The sequence below is a fragment of the Salvelinus alpinus genome, chromosome 8, assembly GCF_045679555.1.
Source record: "Salvelinus alpinus chromosome 8, SLU_Salpinus.1, whole genome shotgun sequence".
NCBI classification, from domain to species: Eukaryota; Metazoa; Chordata; class Actinopteri; order Salmoniformes; family Salmonidae; genus Salvelinus; species Salvelinus alpinus.
Genome location: NC_092093.1, coordinates 124,374 through 139,642, shown reverse-complemented (window position 1 = coordinate 139,642; position 15,269 = coordinate 124,374). Strand labels below are relative to the sequence as shown.

General features: G+C 43.2%; 1 protein-coding gene across 9 annotated transcripts in view; it reads right to left on the bottom strand.

Annotated features, from left to right (window-relative positions):
• Positions 1 to 15,269, bottom strand: part of tmem214 (transmembrane protein 214) — a 72,280-nt gene that overhangs the window by 45,145 nt on the left and 11,866 nt on the right. For all 9 annotated transcript variants that reach the window (XR_011676351.1, XR_011676350.1, XR_011676352.1 and 6 more), the window contains exons 2-3: positions 11,525 to 11,715; positions 6,575 to 6,725 (exon numbers count right to left, since the gene is read on the bottom strand). Coding sequence is in view for 1 of the 9 variants with exons in the window: in XM_071412370.1 (XP_071268471.1) it covers positions 6,575 to 6,725; positions 11,525 to 11,715 (342 nt within the window). In the remaining 8 variants the exon portion in view is untranslated. The remainder of the gene's footprint in view (positions 1 to 6,574; positions 6,726 to 11,524; positions 11,716 to 15,269) is intronic.

The window sequence follows — 15,269 nt, the reverse complement described above, 5'->3', positions numbered from 1 at the left end:
ATGTCGTTTAACCCCACATGGACTACGACAGTGTCCCGGCATCTGTGGTAGAACTCGTGCTCCTGGGTAGAACAGTAGGAAGCAGCCTTGTGATGTCCTGTACTCGTGCTCCTGGGTAGAACAGTAGGAAGCAGCCTTGTGATGTCCTGTACTCGTGCTCCTGGGTAGAACAGTAGGAAGCAGCCTTGTGATGTCCTGTACTCGTGCTCCTAGGTAGAACAGTAGGAAGCAGCCTTGTGATGTCCTGTACTCGTGCTCCTGGGTAGAACAGTAGGAAGCAGCCTTGTGATGTCCTGTACTCGTGCTCCTGGGTAGAACAGTAGGAAGCAGCCTTGTGATGTCCTGTACTCGTGCTCCTGGGTAGAACAGTAGGAAGCAGCCTTGTGATGTCCTGTACTCGTGCTCCTGGGTATCACAGGGTTTTTGCATTGGGAACCGAGATGTTTCTTACCATAGAGCTGCCTATGATGACAGCTGGTGATGTTGAATGGGCCGGTCTCTCAGGCAGCCTCACGGTCTGGTGAGTCTGGGAGCTCCGAGGATCTGAACCCGAGGTAGAAGCCACCAGAGAGGGAGACAGAATCGAGGACGAAGACACAGGTACCTCTGGATCCAGGGCTGCAAAGCTGTTTCTGTTCGGTGTCAGTTCCGGGCTCAACATCACCATGGAGACCCCCGTTGTCAGAGGACACCTTATTCGACTTCCACGGCAAGTGACGTACCTCCATGGCTGGTCAGTTGGGTCGAGATCAGCTCCGTTCTCCAGGGAAGGAGGAGACCCCTTCGGGGATGGAACCCTGCCGAGCACCGGCCAGACGCCTGTGGAGAGCCGACACGGCGGTGAAGCGTCCACCAGACCAGAGCGTCCGGCGACCAACGAGATATTTTGCTGTGCGACCATACATTTTATGTTGGGAGAACTGTGCGACTAGGAAAAACAAGCCACTACAGCTTCTAGCGTCATGGGTTGGACCATTACTACAGCTTCTAGCGTCATGGGTTGGACCATTTCTACAGCTTCTAGCGTCATGGGTTGGACCATTACTACAGCTTCTAGCGTCATGGGGTTGGACCATTACTACAGCTTCTAGCGTCATGGGGTTGGACCATTACCACAGCTTCTAGCGTCATGGGTTGGACCATTACTACAGCTTCTAGCGTCATGGGTTGGACCATTACTACAGTTTCTAGCGTCATGGGTTGGACCATTACTACAGTTTCTAGCGTCATGGGCTGGACCATTACTACAGCTTCTAGCCCAACCGGGTCTAAAGACCAATACTACAGCTTCTAGCCCAACCGGGTCTAAAGACCAATATTACCAGAGCAGCATTTTTAATCTTCCTACAGCGGATCACCGGCACCGTATTTTACATTCAGAAACCATGTCATGGGACATTCTAAACTACTCTTGCATCGACAATTGGTTTACACTTTGTTCAGTAATGTTACCTAATTGGCTAGCTAGCTAACATGGTAACCACCAGTATATCCAACCAACAACATGGTAACCACCAGTATATCCAACCAACAACATGGTAACCACCAGTATATCCAACCAACAACATGGTAACCACCAGTAAATCCAACCAACAACATGGTAACCACCAGTATATCCAACCAACAACATGTTAACCACCAGTATATCCAACCAACAACATGGTAACCACCAGTATATCCAACCAACAACATGGTAACCACCAGTATATCCATCCAACAACATGGTAACTCTACTAGTATATCCAACCAACAACATGGTAACCACCAGTATATCCAACCAACAACATGGTAACCACCAGTATATCCAACCAACAACATGGTAACCACCAGTATATCCATCCAACAACATGGTAACCACCAGTATATCCAACCAACAACATGGTAACCACCAGTATATCCATCCAACAACATGGTAACCACCAGTATATCCAACCAACAACATGGTAACCACCAGTATATCCAACCAACAACATGGTAACCACCAGTATATCCAACCAACAACATGGTAACTCTACTAGTATATCCAACCAACAACATGGTAACCACCAGTATATCCAACCAACAACATGGTAACCACCAGTATATCCAACCAACAACATGGTAACCACCAGTATATCCAACCAACAACATGGTAACCACCAGTATATCCAACCAACAACATGGTAACTCTACTAGTATATCCAACCAACAACATGGTAACTCTACTAGTATATTCAACCAACAACATGGTAACTCTACTAGTATATTCAACCAACAACATGGTAACTCTACTAGTATATCCAACCAACAACATGGTAACTCTACTAGTATATTCAACCAACAACATGGTAACTCTACTAGTATATTCAACCAACAACATGGTAACTCTACTAGTATATCCAACCAACATGGTAACTCTACCAGTATATCCAACCAACAACATGGTAACCACCAGGATATCCAACCAACAACATGGTAACTCTACTAGTATATCCAACCAACAACATGGTAACTCTACTAGTATATTCAACCAACAACATGGTAACTCTACTAGTATATTCAACCAACAACATGGTAACTCTACTAGTATATCCAACCAACATGGTAACCACCAGTATATCCATCCAACAACATGGTAACCACCAGTATATCCAACCAACAACATGGTAACCACCAGTATATCCAACCAACAACATGGTAACCACCAGTATATCCAACCAACAACATGGTAACCACCAGTATATCCAACCAACAACATGGTAACCACCAGTAAATCCAACCAACAACATGGTAACCACCAGTATATCCAACCAACAACATGTTAACCACCAGTATATCCAACCAACAACATGGTAACCACCAGTATATCCAACCAACAACATGGTAACCACCAGTATATCCATCCAACAACATGGTAACTCTACTAGTATATCCAACCAACAACATGGTAACCACCAGTATATCCAACCAACAACATGGTAACCACCAGTATATCCAACCAACAACATGGTAACCACCAGTATATCCATCCAACAACATGGTAACCACCAGTATATCCAACCAACAACATGGTAACCACCAGTATATCCAACCAACAACATGGTAACCACCAGTATATCCATCCAACAACATGGTAACCACCAGTATATCCAACCAACAACATGGTAACCACCAGTATATCCAACCAACAACATGGTAACCACCAGTATATCCAACCAACAACATGGTAACTCTACTAGTATATCCAACCAACAACATGGTAACCACCAGTATATCCAACCAACAACATGGTAACCACCAGTATATCCAACCAACAACATGGTAACCACCAGTATATCCAACCAACAACATGGTAACTCTACTAGTATATCCAACCAACAACATGGTAACTCTACTAGTATATCCAACCAACAACATGGTAACCACCAGTATATCCAACCAACAACATGGTAACTACCAGTATATCCAACCAACAACATGGTAACTACCAGTATATCCAACCAACAACATGGTAACCACCAGTATATCCAACCAACAACATGGTAACCACCAGTATATCCAACCAACAACATGGTAACTCTACTAGTATATCCAACCAACAACATGGTAACTCTACTAGTATATCCAACCAACAACATGGTAACTCTACTAGTATATCCAACCAACAACATGGTAACTCTACTAGTATATCCAACCAACATGGTAACTCTACCAGTATATCCAACCAACAACATGGTAACCACCAGGATATCCAACCAACAACATGGTAACTCTACTAGTATATCCAACCAACAACATGGTAACCACCAGTATATCCAACCAACAACATGGTAACCACCAGTATATCCAACCAACAACATGGTAACTCTACTAGTATATCCAACCAACAACATGGTAACCACCAGTATATCCAACCAACAACATGGTAACTCTACTAGTATATCCAACCAACAACATGGTAACCACCAGTATATCCAACCAACAACATGGTAACCACCAGTATATCCAACCAACAACATGGTAACCACCAGTATATCCAACCAACAACATGGTAACTCTACTAGTATATCCAACCAACAACATGGTAACTCTACTAGTATATTCAACCAACAACATGGTAACTCTACTAGTATATTCAACCAACAACATGGTAACTCTACTAGTATATCCAACCAACATGGTAACTCTACCAGTATATCCAACCAACAACATGGTAACCACCAGGATATCCAACCAACAACATGGTAACTCTACTAGTATATCCAACCAACAACATGGTAACCATCAGTATATCCAACCAACAACATGGTAACCACCAGTATATCCAACCAACAACATGGTAACCACCAGTATATCCAACCAACAACATGGTAACTCTACTAGTATATCCAACCAACATGGTAACCACCAGTATATCCATCCAACAACATGGTAACCACCAGTATATCCAACCAACAACATGGTAACCACCAGTATATCCAACCAACAACATGGTAACCACCAGTATATCCAACCAACAACATGGTAACTCTACTAGTATATCCAACCAACAACATGGTAACTCTACTAGTATATCCAACCAACAACATGGTAACCACCAGTATATCCAACCAACAACATGGTAACCACCAGTATATCCAACCAACAACATGGTAACCACCAGTATATCCAACCAACAACATGGTAACCACCAGTATATCCAACCAACAACATGGTAACCACCAGTATATCCAACCAACAACATGGTAACCACCAGTATATCCAACCAACAACATGGTAACCACCAGTATATCCAACCAACAACATGGTAACCACCAGTATATCCATCCAACAACATGGTAACTCTACTAGTATATCCAACCAACAACATGGTAACCACCAGTATATCCAACCAACAACATGGTAACCACCAGTATATCCATCCAACAACATGGTAACCACCAGTATATCCAACCAACAACATGGTAACCACCAGTATATCCAACCAACAACATGGTAACCACCAGTATATCCATCCAACAACATGGTAACCACCAGTATATCCAACCAACAACATGGTAACCACCAGTATATCCAACCAACAACATGGTAACCACCAGTATATCCAACCAACAACATGGTAACCACCAGTATATCCAACCAACAACATGGTAACTCTACTAGTATATCCAACCAACATGGTAACCACCAGTATATCCAACCAACAACATGGTAACCACCAGTATATCCATCCAACAACATGGTAACCACCAGTATATCCAACCAACATGGTAACCACCAGTATATCCAACCATTAAACACATTAAAAAGGAAAACCTTTCAGGAGATCCATGAATGAATGACGGTGTACAAGTGTCAATGAAATACAAGAGATCTCTTGTAGGTCTCTTTAAAAACATTTTACTGATTATGAATTGTATCTCAATAGTAAAACATTACTTCTACACAATGTAGAAACCTACTATTCCACAAATGACACATTTTAATGACAGGTATTTATAACGTTTTAGCTTTTATAATAAACAAACGTATTTGTGTTACATATTAGTTTCTAGGGCACAACATGTGCTTCACAAGAGCTCCCGAGTGGCGCAGCAGTCTGAGACTCTGCATCTTAGAGGAGTCACTACAGACCCTGGTTAGATTCCAGGCTGTATCACAGCGGTCTGAGGCACTGCATCTCAGTGCTAGAGGCGTCACTACAGAACCTGGTTAGATTCCAGGCTGTATCACAGCGGTCTGAGGCACTGCATCTTAGTGCTAGAGGCGTCACTACAGACCCTGGTTAGATTCCAGGCTGTATCACAGCGGTCTGAGACTCTGCATCTCAGCGCTAGAGGCGTCACTACAGACCCTGGTTAGATTCCAGGCTGTATCACAGCGGTCTGAGACTCTGCATCTCAGTGCTAGAGGCGTCACTACAGACCCTGGTTAGATTCCAGGCTGTATCACAGCGGTCTGAGTCACTGCATCTCAGTGCTAGAGGCATCACTACAGACCCTGGTTCCATTCCAGGCTGTATCAAAACCGGCCGTGATTAGACTCCCATAGGGCGGCGCACAATTGGCCCAGCGTCGTCCGGGTTAGGCCGTCATTGTAAATAAGAATTTATCCTTAACTGACTTGCCTAGTTGAATAAAGGTAAAGAAAGCTATAAAATGTATCTACAATTCATATAGGCCCAATATAAGCTGCATTTCAATTGATTAAAGAAATCATATTTTCTGGTGCTCCTAGATGTCATGTGGTGCTCCTAGATGTCATGTGGTGCTCCTAGATGTCATGTGGTGCTCCTAGATGTCATGTGGTGCTCCTAGATGTCATGTGGTGCTCCTAGATGTCATGTGGTGCTCCTAGATGTCATGTGGTGCTCCTAGATGTCATGTGGTGCTCCTAGATGTCATGTGGTGCTCCTAGATGTCATGTGGTGCTCCTAGATGTCATGTGGTGCTCCTAGATGTCATGTGGTGCTCCTAGATGTCATGTGGTGCTCCTAGATGTCATGTGGTGCTCCTAACTTTAAACAGAGCACTAGTACTCCAATGAATATTCTTCAACTTTAGAGGCCTGGTTTTGGTTGTGTTGTGTTACTGACCGTGTGTGTAGCTGCTGAGGGTGGGTTCAGTCTCTGGAGCAGCCAGGGCGTGGTTGAGGTATCCTGCCAGGTCTTTGACCCAGACTGACGGGTTGTCAGGAAACAGAGTCTGGCTCCGGTCCAACTGCTGCTTCAGCTCCCCCACGTCCAGCTGGAACAGAAGAGGAATTACCATAGATAACACATCCACAACCTAACCCACGTCCAGCTGGAACAGAAGAGGAATTACCATAGATAACACATCCACAACCTAACCCACGTCCAGCTGGAACAGAAGAGGAATTACCATAGATAACACATCCACAACCTAACCCACGTCCAGCTGGAACAGAAGAGGAATTACCATAGATAACACATCCACAACCTAACCCACGTCCAGCTGGAACAGAAGAGGAATTACCATAGATAATACATCCACAACCTAACCCACGTCCAGCTGGAACAGAAGAGGAATTACCATAGATAATACATCCACAACCTAACCCACGTCCAACTAGAACAGTTTATAAATACTCAGTCAATTGAATGAGGTCTAACGTTCTCTGAAGGTACATTTCGTAACGTACAATAGTAAGGTTAGCAGCTACCACAATAGTAAGGTTAGCAGCTACCACAATAGTAAGGTTAGCAGCTACCACAATAGTAAGGTTAGCAGCTACCACAATAGTAAGGTTAGCAGCTACCACAATAGTAAGGTTAGCAGCTACCACAATAGTAAGGTTAGCAGCTACCACAATAGTAAGGTTAGCAGCTACCACAATAGTAAGATTAGCAGCTACCACAATAGTAAGGTTAGCAGCTACCACAATAGTAAGGTTAGCAGCTACCACAATAGTAAGGTTAGCAGCTACCACAATAGTAAGGTTAGCAGCTACCACAATAGTAAGGTTAGCAGCTACCACAATAGTAAGGTTAGCAGCTACCACAATAGTAAGGTTAGCAGCTACCACAATAGTAAGGTTAGCAGCTACCACAATAGTAAGGTTAGCAGCTACCACAATAGTAAGGTTAGCAGCTACCACAATAGTAAGGTTAGCAGCTACCACAATAGTAAGGTTAGCAGCTACCACAATAGTAAGGTTAGCAGCTACCACAATAGTAAGGTTAGCAGCTACCACAATAGTAAGGTTAGCAGCTACCACAATAGTAAGGTTAGCAGCTACCACAATAGTAAGGTTAGCAGCTACCACAATAGTAAGGTTAGCAGCTACCACAATAGTAAGGTTAGCAGCTACCACAATAGTAAGGTTAGCAGCTACCACACTAGTAAGGTTAGCAGCTACCACACTAGTAAGGTTAGCAGCTACCACAATAGTAAGGTTAGCAGCTACCACAATAGTAAGGTTAGCAGCTACCACAATAGTAAGGTTAGCAGCTACCACAATAGTAAGGTTAACAGCTACCACAATAGTAAGGTTAGCAGCTACCACAATAGTAAGGTTAACAGCTACCACAATAGTAAGGTTAACAGCTACCACAATAGTAAGGTTAGCAGCTACCACAATAGTAAGGTTAGCAGCTACCACAATAGTAAGGTTAGCAGCTACCACAATAGTAAGGTTAGCAGCTACCACAATAGTAAGGTTAGCAGCTACCACAATAGTAAGGTTAGCAGCTACCACAATAGTAAGGTTAGCAGCTACCACAATAGTAAGGTTAGCAGCTACCACAATAGTAAGGTTAGCAGCTACCACAATAGTAAGGTTAGCAGCTACCACAATAGTAAGGTTAGCAGCTACCACAATAGTAAGGTTAGCAGCTACCACAATAGTAAGGTTAACAGCTACCACAATAGTAAGGTTAGCAGCTACCACAATAGTAAGGTTAACAGCTACCACACTAGTAAGGTTAGCAGCTACCACACTAGTAAGGTTAGCAGCTACCACACTAGTAAGGTTAGCAGCTACCACAATAGTAAGGTTAGCAGCTACCACAATAGTAAGGTTAGCAGCTACCACAATAGTAAGGTTAGCAGCTACCACAATAGTAAGGTTAGCAGCTACCACAATAGTAAGGTTAGCAGCTACCACAATAGTAAGGTTAGCAGCTACCACAATAGTAAGGTTAGCAGCTACCACAATAGTAAGGTTAGCAGCTACCACAATAGTAAGGTTAGCAGCTACCACAATAGTAAGGTTAGCAGCTACCACAATAGTAAGGTTAGCAGCTACCACAATAGTAAGGTTAGCAGCTACCACAATAGCCATGTAACATGTGCTGTTATATCTAGCATGTTGACGGATTCAAGTGAGAGACTTTCTGACATCAGTCACTACTGATGGAGTCCGAGTCAAGTCACGACTCATGAAAATCCAGACCTGAGTAGGCTTGCGGGAGGGAATATTACTAGAAAAGGGAGGGAATATTACTAGAAAAGGGAGGGAATATTACCAGAAAAGTTGACCAATAAACTACCAGAACGTTGGTATCTTTACCAGACATCTGGTTTCCGTTTTGGGACTTCAGAATATCACAGGTGTCTAATTCTCCAGCCCTCTGAGGTCTTAGCTCATGGAAAATATGAATTAAATAGGATGATTATAAAATTTAACAAATTAATGACAAAGCTGTAAAACATTACCTTAAAATATCAACCATCAACTTAGTGAATACCATTAGTGTGTAAAATGAGGGTTTCAGCATGAAATATCCTTTATATAAAAACATATTTGCCTGTCAAGATGTATTTAGCGTCAATGTTTTGGCATCAAACTGGAGGCAGTTGTGAAAAAAGTCAATAGTTGGAATAATTACATTGAAAATAATGTCATTGTTGATTAGATGCTGTTTGAATGAGACGTTTCTTATAAACCACATGGTCCATCTACTAGAAACGTATGGACATAGTGGTCATTGTCTCTAATTTGAAGAGGTCTTCACGGGTCCAGAACGTTGGACATGGGGCTTTCCCAACCATACCCGATAGATCATAAATAAAATGGTTAAATATAGAAACCCGTTCCAAATAGACCCGAAGACAACTAGACCCGTTCCGTATTTACCTGGTCAGATCTATACCCGGTCTGATCTGAGTGAGGGAAGCAGCAGAAAAGTAATTTAAGCTACTTAATTAACCGGAGCTGATAAAGCACGAGAGGAGGGAGAGGGGTGGGGCTCTAGAAGGCAGGGGAGGGGCCGTACTGACCCGGTGAGGAGGGAGAGGGGTGGGGCTCTAGCAGGCGGGGGAGGGGCCGTACTGACACGGTGAGGGAGACACGAGAGACAGCAACCAACCAAGTTGTCTCGCGCTATAGTAGACGAATAGGTTACTTATCATCAAATATGATTACGTAGTACCCGTGTTGAATGCATTACCCTGGGAGAAACTAGTTCAGCTAACGTTAGATAGCTAGGCTAATTGAGGCTGCATGTGCTTTCTCATCCTACAGTTAAAACCTCTTGAAGCTATGGGGCAGAATTTTTATATTTGGGAAAAAAACGTTCCCAAGGTAAACTGACTATTTCTCAGGCTCAGATATTAGAATATGCATATAATTGACAGATTAGGATAGAAAACACTCTAAAAGTTTCCAAAACTGTCAAAATATTGTCTGTGAGTATAACAGAACTGATTTTCCAGGCGATAACCTGAGGAACTCCAACCCGGAAGTGCTTTTTTAAATTTATTTTTTTATCCTTGTTCCATTGCTTGCCCCTCCATTTAAAGGCGTATCAACCAGATTCCTTTTCCAATGGCTTCCTCAGGCTGTGACCAGGCTTAAGACATAGTTTCAGGCTTTTATTTTGAAAAATGAGCGAGATTTATCAAAACGCGTCAGTGGATGACCAGGTGTCCTTTGATTGGTTCCTGCGCAGGAGAGATGTGGCTCGACATTTTCTTTCTCTGTAGTATTGAACAGTTTACCGTCTGGTTGAAATATGATCGATTATGTATGTTAAAAACAACCTGAGGATTGATTATAAATATTTTTAGTATTATTTTTGAGTTTGGCGCGCTGCCAATTCAGCGGTTGTTTACGAAAATGATCCCGTAAAAGGGATCCGTGCGGCAAGAAGTTAACTCCAACAACTCCATTCAGAACACCAAGTAGCAGGCGACCTGTTGGCTCTTGGTCGTTGTGGCCTCTCCTTCTCCTCCTCCTTTAACTTTTCATCCTCCTCCTTCTCCTTCTTCTCCTTCTCCTTTTCATTCCATCTTCCATTGATCAGATATCTCCTAACTTTTGTCACACATGGAGCGAGGCTTTATGACTGTAGCCTGGTGCCACTTGACCTCTGACTGGCCAACAACAAGATACACGCTCTGCTCTGGTGAAAAGCAAGAGCAGCAGCATAAATACAAATCTCTCCCTCTCTGTCTACTGCAGCAGTCGTGTTCGGATCTGTACAGGCCCTTCCAGACAAGTCAGTTCAAATTACACATACCCAAGACCCGTGAAAATCATATCAGATCCAACCCAGAACATTATTTAGAATTCTGGATCCGGACCCCCTGGGTCACCGGGTCTCGGGTACAGGTGGATCCGGACCCCCTCGGGTCACCGGGTCTCGGGTACAGGTGGATCCGGACCCCCTGGGTCACCGGGTCTCGGGTACAGGTGGATCCGGACCCCCTGGGTCACCGAGTCTCGGGTACAGGTGGATCCGGACCCCCTCGGGTCACCGGGTCTCGGGTACAGGTGGATCCATGAAGACCTCTAATATCAATACATTTGTATAAATGACCAAAGTTACGATAGATTGCCATATCGCTTCTGTTAATTATCCAGTAACTTTGGTAAATTACCAGCAGCAACCCTATACCTGAGACGGAGTCCTGGACTGGGGAACTATGCCACTGAAAAACAAGCTTGTGATGTTGAGCAAAACAGTGAGATTATTTCATGTGACTTTCGCCCCTACACTAGTCTAATACAGTCACTCCTACGTGTGTGTGTACCTTGTGTTGCGGACATGTGTGTAAGTTGCTGGTGTGTTTGTGTGGCTTACAGCTTTGAATGCATCCTCCAGGTTCTTGTGTGTGTTGTGTGTCTGTGTAGAGGCAGGGGGAAGCTTGGCCTTCTGTTTGCCCGCTGAAGGCTTCTTGTTGCTGGGCTCGGCTGGAGGAACCTGCTCCTTGTTATGCTTCTTCCCCATCTTCTCAAAAGCCTCAAACAATGTCCCCGATGTCACCAGGGGAGCTGCAACAACAGGTCAGAGACAGACAGAAATGGAGAGAAGAGAGAAAGACGGAGAGAAGGTTTATAGACCTCCAGCGCTGTGTTGCAAAATGAGGCAGAGACTCCTTCAGGCTGTCTCTATCTGCCTCCAGTCAGTCAGTGTAAAGCTTAGTTTGACCATGTATAGATTAGTGTTTAAGATACAAGGCAGAGCTCTACAGTGCGTCTGCCTAATCACTTAAAGAACAACGAATCCCATATCTCCCACCCTTCAAAGAAACAGTGTCTGGGGAGCTGTGCTGAAAGATGCATAGAAGTTGGTCAAATTTAACAGAAAGTCTCCTAAAAGTGAGACTGTCCTTAGGTTCCTTGGCTATTTACATTATATTCACACGCTGAAACCTAAATGAGACAAATATTTAAGGGTACATTGTAATTGATTGAGAACGGAACACAAATGTTTACTCAAACTTCGCCGTTTCTTATCATAAAAGTACAAATACTTTGACTGTGCTCCTAAATTTCTCAACTAAAAGCATGTGGTCCTTGTACATAAAAACATTTAAACAGCGTGGAGCCCTGCCAGAACGTTGAATTCGATACCGATACCAGGTTCAGTATCACAACACTCGATACCGTCACGACACTCGATAACACGGCAACAAAAAGGTCTGGATGTCACTTGAGCCAGACAGAAACTCAGCTCTGTTCAATCGTTGGGCATCTTTTGAGTTAAAGATCAATACATTTGAAATGTTTTAGGTCAATTTTTCTGAAACAGTCATGTATGCATCAATTACAAAATAATACAATTTGACTCTGTTTTTACTACATAACACAAAAAGGTAAGAATTTATTTGAATGGTAAATCTCTTGATAAACCAAAATGTACTGTAGGCCTATTCACAATTAAGGTGAACGCATGTGACTGGTTTCAGGAAACTAGGTGTATGTCGCCCGTCACTACTTCACAGGAGAGGCAGAAATACCGTCGGGAACATGTGAACTTTCATGTGCCTTAATAAATTGTATGCCATCTGTAAATACAACATAAAGTTGTGAAATTACGAGCCTAGTTGATTTAGCCACAGAGAAAGACAGGAACGTTCCTGCTATCCATGATTGGCTGAGATAATGAATGGGCTGGACATGAGTTGTGATTGGTCTGCCATGTAGCACGTGTCTGTCTATAACATGAGCTGCTCAGTATGTAACTCTATATAATATGTATATGGTAAATATTTCTAATGTGGCTTTTTGAAAATATATAATAAAGAACTGAAAAGTTTCTGGAGGACTGAGTTTTGAAATGAGTGGAATGCTTGGTGGAAGCAGAGTTTGATAACTAAGCAGAATTCTGGCGTTTGATTGCAAATATGAGAGTCGAAAAGAGAACATAGAAAGCTGTTGTAATCCAGAGATAGGTGTTTTATACATCTTCAAACTAAGGGTAACCATGGCATCCGTGACAAGAGGGAGAAGCGTTTACCCATGTATACAGATAAGAGAGTCTAGCTAGCTACATTTTCAGATATTATACGTTTCTAATTTAGTCAGAAAGTAATTTCCATTGCAAGCTAAAGCGTACTGCTAGCTAGCTAGCGTTACGTGTATGATCTGTGTAATAGTATTCATGTCTCAGAGCCATTGGGGTCGCTAGTTATAGCTTGAACCTAGTTGGTTAGCTTTAGCTACTGACTCATGCAGGGTAGTAACATGAGTTGGGATTATGGTTAATTGTTTAGCTAGTTTACTATGCAAGTAACCATTTCACTGTACCGTTTAAACCTTCTGTATCCTGTGCATGTGACAAAGAAACAGATGTTATTTGATATAGTGTGTTTACCAGAGAAGGTCATGTGAAGAACAACATGACCTGCACCAAAGTCAAATTAGGATGTAAAGTTCTCTCTTCTGCCTTTGTCCAAGTTCTAAAAATCTCCAGTAGAATGCCCCGCTTTAACTTCGTCACTCACAACCGTAAGCTATTTTTTGTAATTAGCTCACCATTAACTTGTAAATAATGATTTTGTTGCGAGTTTATTTTTCTGTAATAATGAAGACAAATGAGCTAACTTAACCTTAGCTACATGATATGGTCATTATTTGAGTTGTCTAACCAGCTAACTTAACGTTAAGTTCAGATAGCTGATGTTCTGAAAGAACTGCAAAATCTGGACCCCTACAAATCAGCCGGGCTAGACAATCTGGAACCTCTAAAATTATCCGCCTCAATTGTTGCAACCCCCATTACTAGCCTGTTAAACCTCTCTTTCATACCGTCTGAGATCCCCAAAGATTGGAACGCTGCCGCGGTCATCCCCCTCTTCAAAGGGGGAGACACTCTAGACCCAAACTGTTACAGACCTATATCTATCCTACCCTGCCAATCTAAAGTCTTTGAAAGCCAACAAACCGATTCCCGGCCATTTCGAATCCCACCGTACCTCCTCCGCTATGCAATCTGGTTTCCAAGCTGGTCATGGGTGCACCTCAGCCACGCTCAAGGTCCTCAACGATATCATACCGGCCATCGATAAAAGACAATACTGTGCAGCCGTCTTTGTTCCGGAAGCTAGAGTGGAAACCGGTCGCATTCCGCTTCGCTCCTCAGGTAGTATCACATTTTCACATTCTCATTTCATTTCATTACAGTACAACGGTTTGATTTGTTTAATCTTAGCTAGCTACTTAGCCGTCTTTGTATCAAAGATAATTGCGTAGCTAGCCAGCTATTCTTCGTTCTTTTAACGTAACTTTTAACGTAACGTAGTCAACACTGCTACCTAGCCAGCTAGCCACCGAACAGCAACACTGTAGTAACTATTACATTCAACGGAACGACTCGATTAGTGTAGTGTTAGCTAGCTACATAGTTGTCTTTGCTGTCTTTGTTTCTAAGATAACTGCGTAGTTTAGACTAATTCGGTTAGCTAGCCAGCTATTTTTCGTCCTTTTAACGTAACGTAACGTAGTCAACACTGCTCGCTAGCCAGCTAGCCACCGAATAGCAACACTGTAGAAACTATTACATTCAACGGATCAACGGAACGATTGATTAGTGTAGTGTTAGCTAGCTACATAGTTGTCTTTGCTGTCCTTGTATCTAAGACAATTGTGTAGTTTATACTAATTAACGAGCCAGTTACCGAGGTTACATAGCTAGCTACCGAGGTTACCTAGCCAGCGACACTCTCAAACAAAGTCAACAACGCAGCCACTGCTAGCTAGCCCACTTCCGCAGTACTGTATCATTTTAATAATTTTGGTCAATAAGATTTCTGCAACGCAAGCTTAACTTTCTGAACATTCGAGACGTGTAGTTCACTTGTCATTCCAATCTCCTTTGCATTAGCGTAGCCTCTTCTGTAGCCTGTCAACTATGTGTCTGTCTATCCCTGTTCTCTCCTCTCTGCACAGACCATACAAACGCTTCACACCGCGTGGCCGCGGCCACCCTAACCTGGTGGTCCCAGCGCGCACCACCCACGTGGAGTCCCAGGTCTCCGGCAGCCTCTGGAACTGCCGATCTGCGGCCAACAAGGCAGAGTTCATCTCAGCCTATGCTTCCCTCC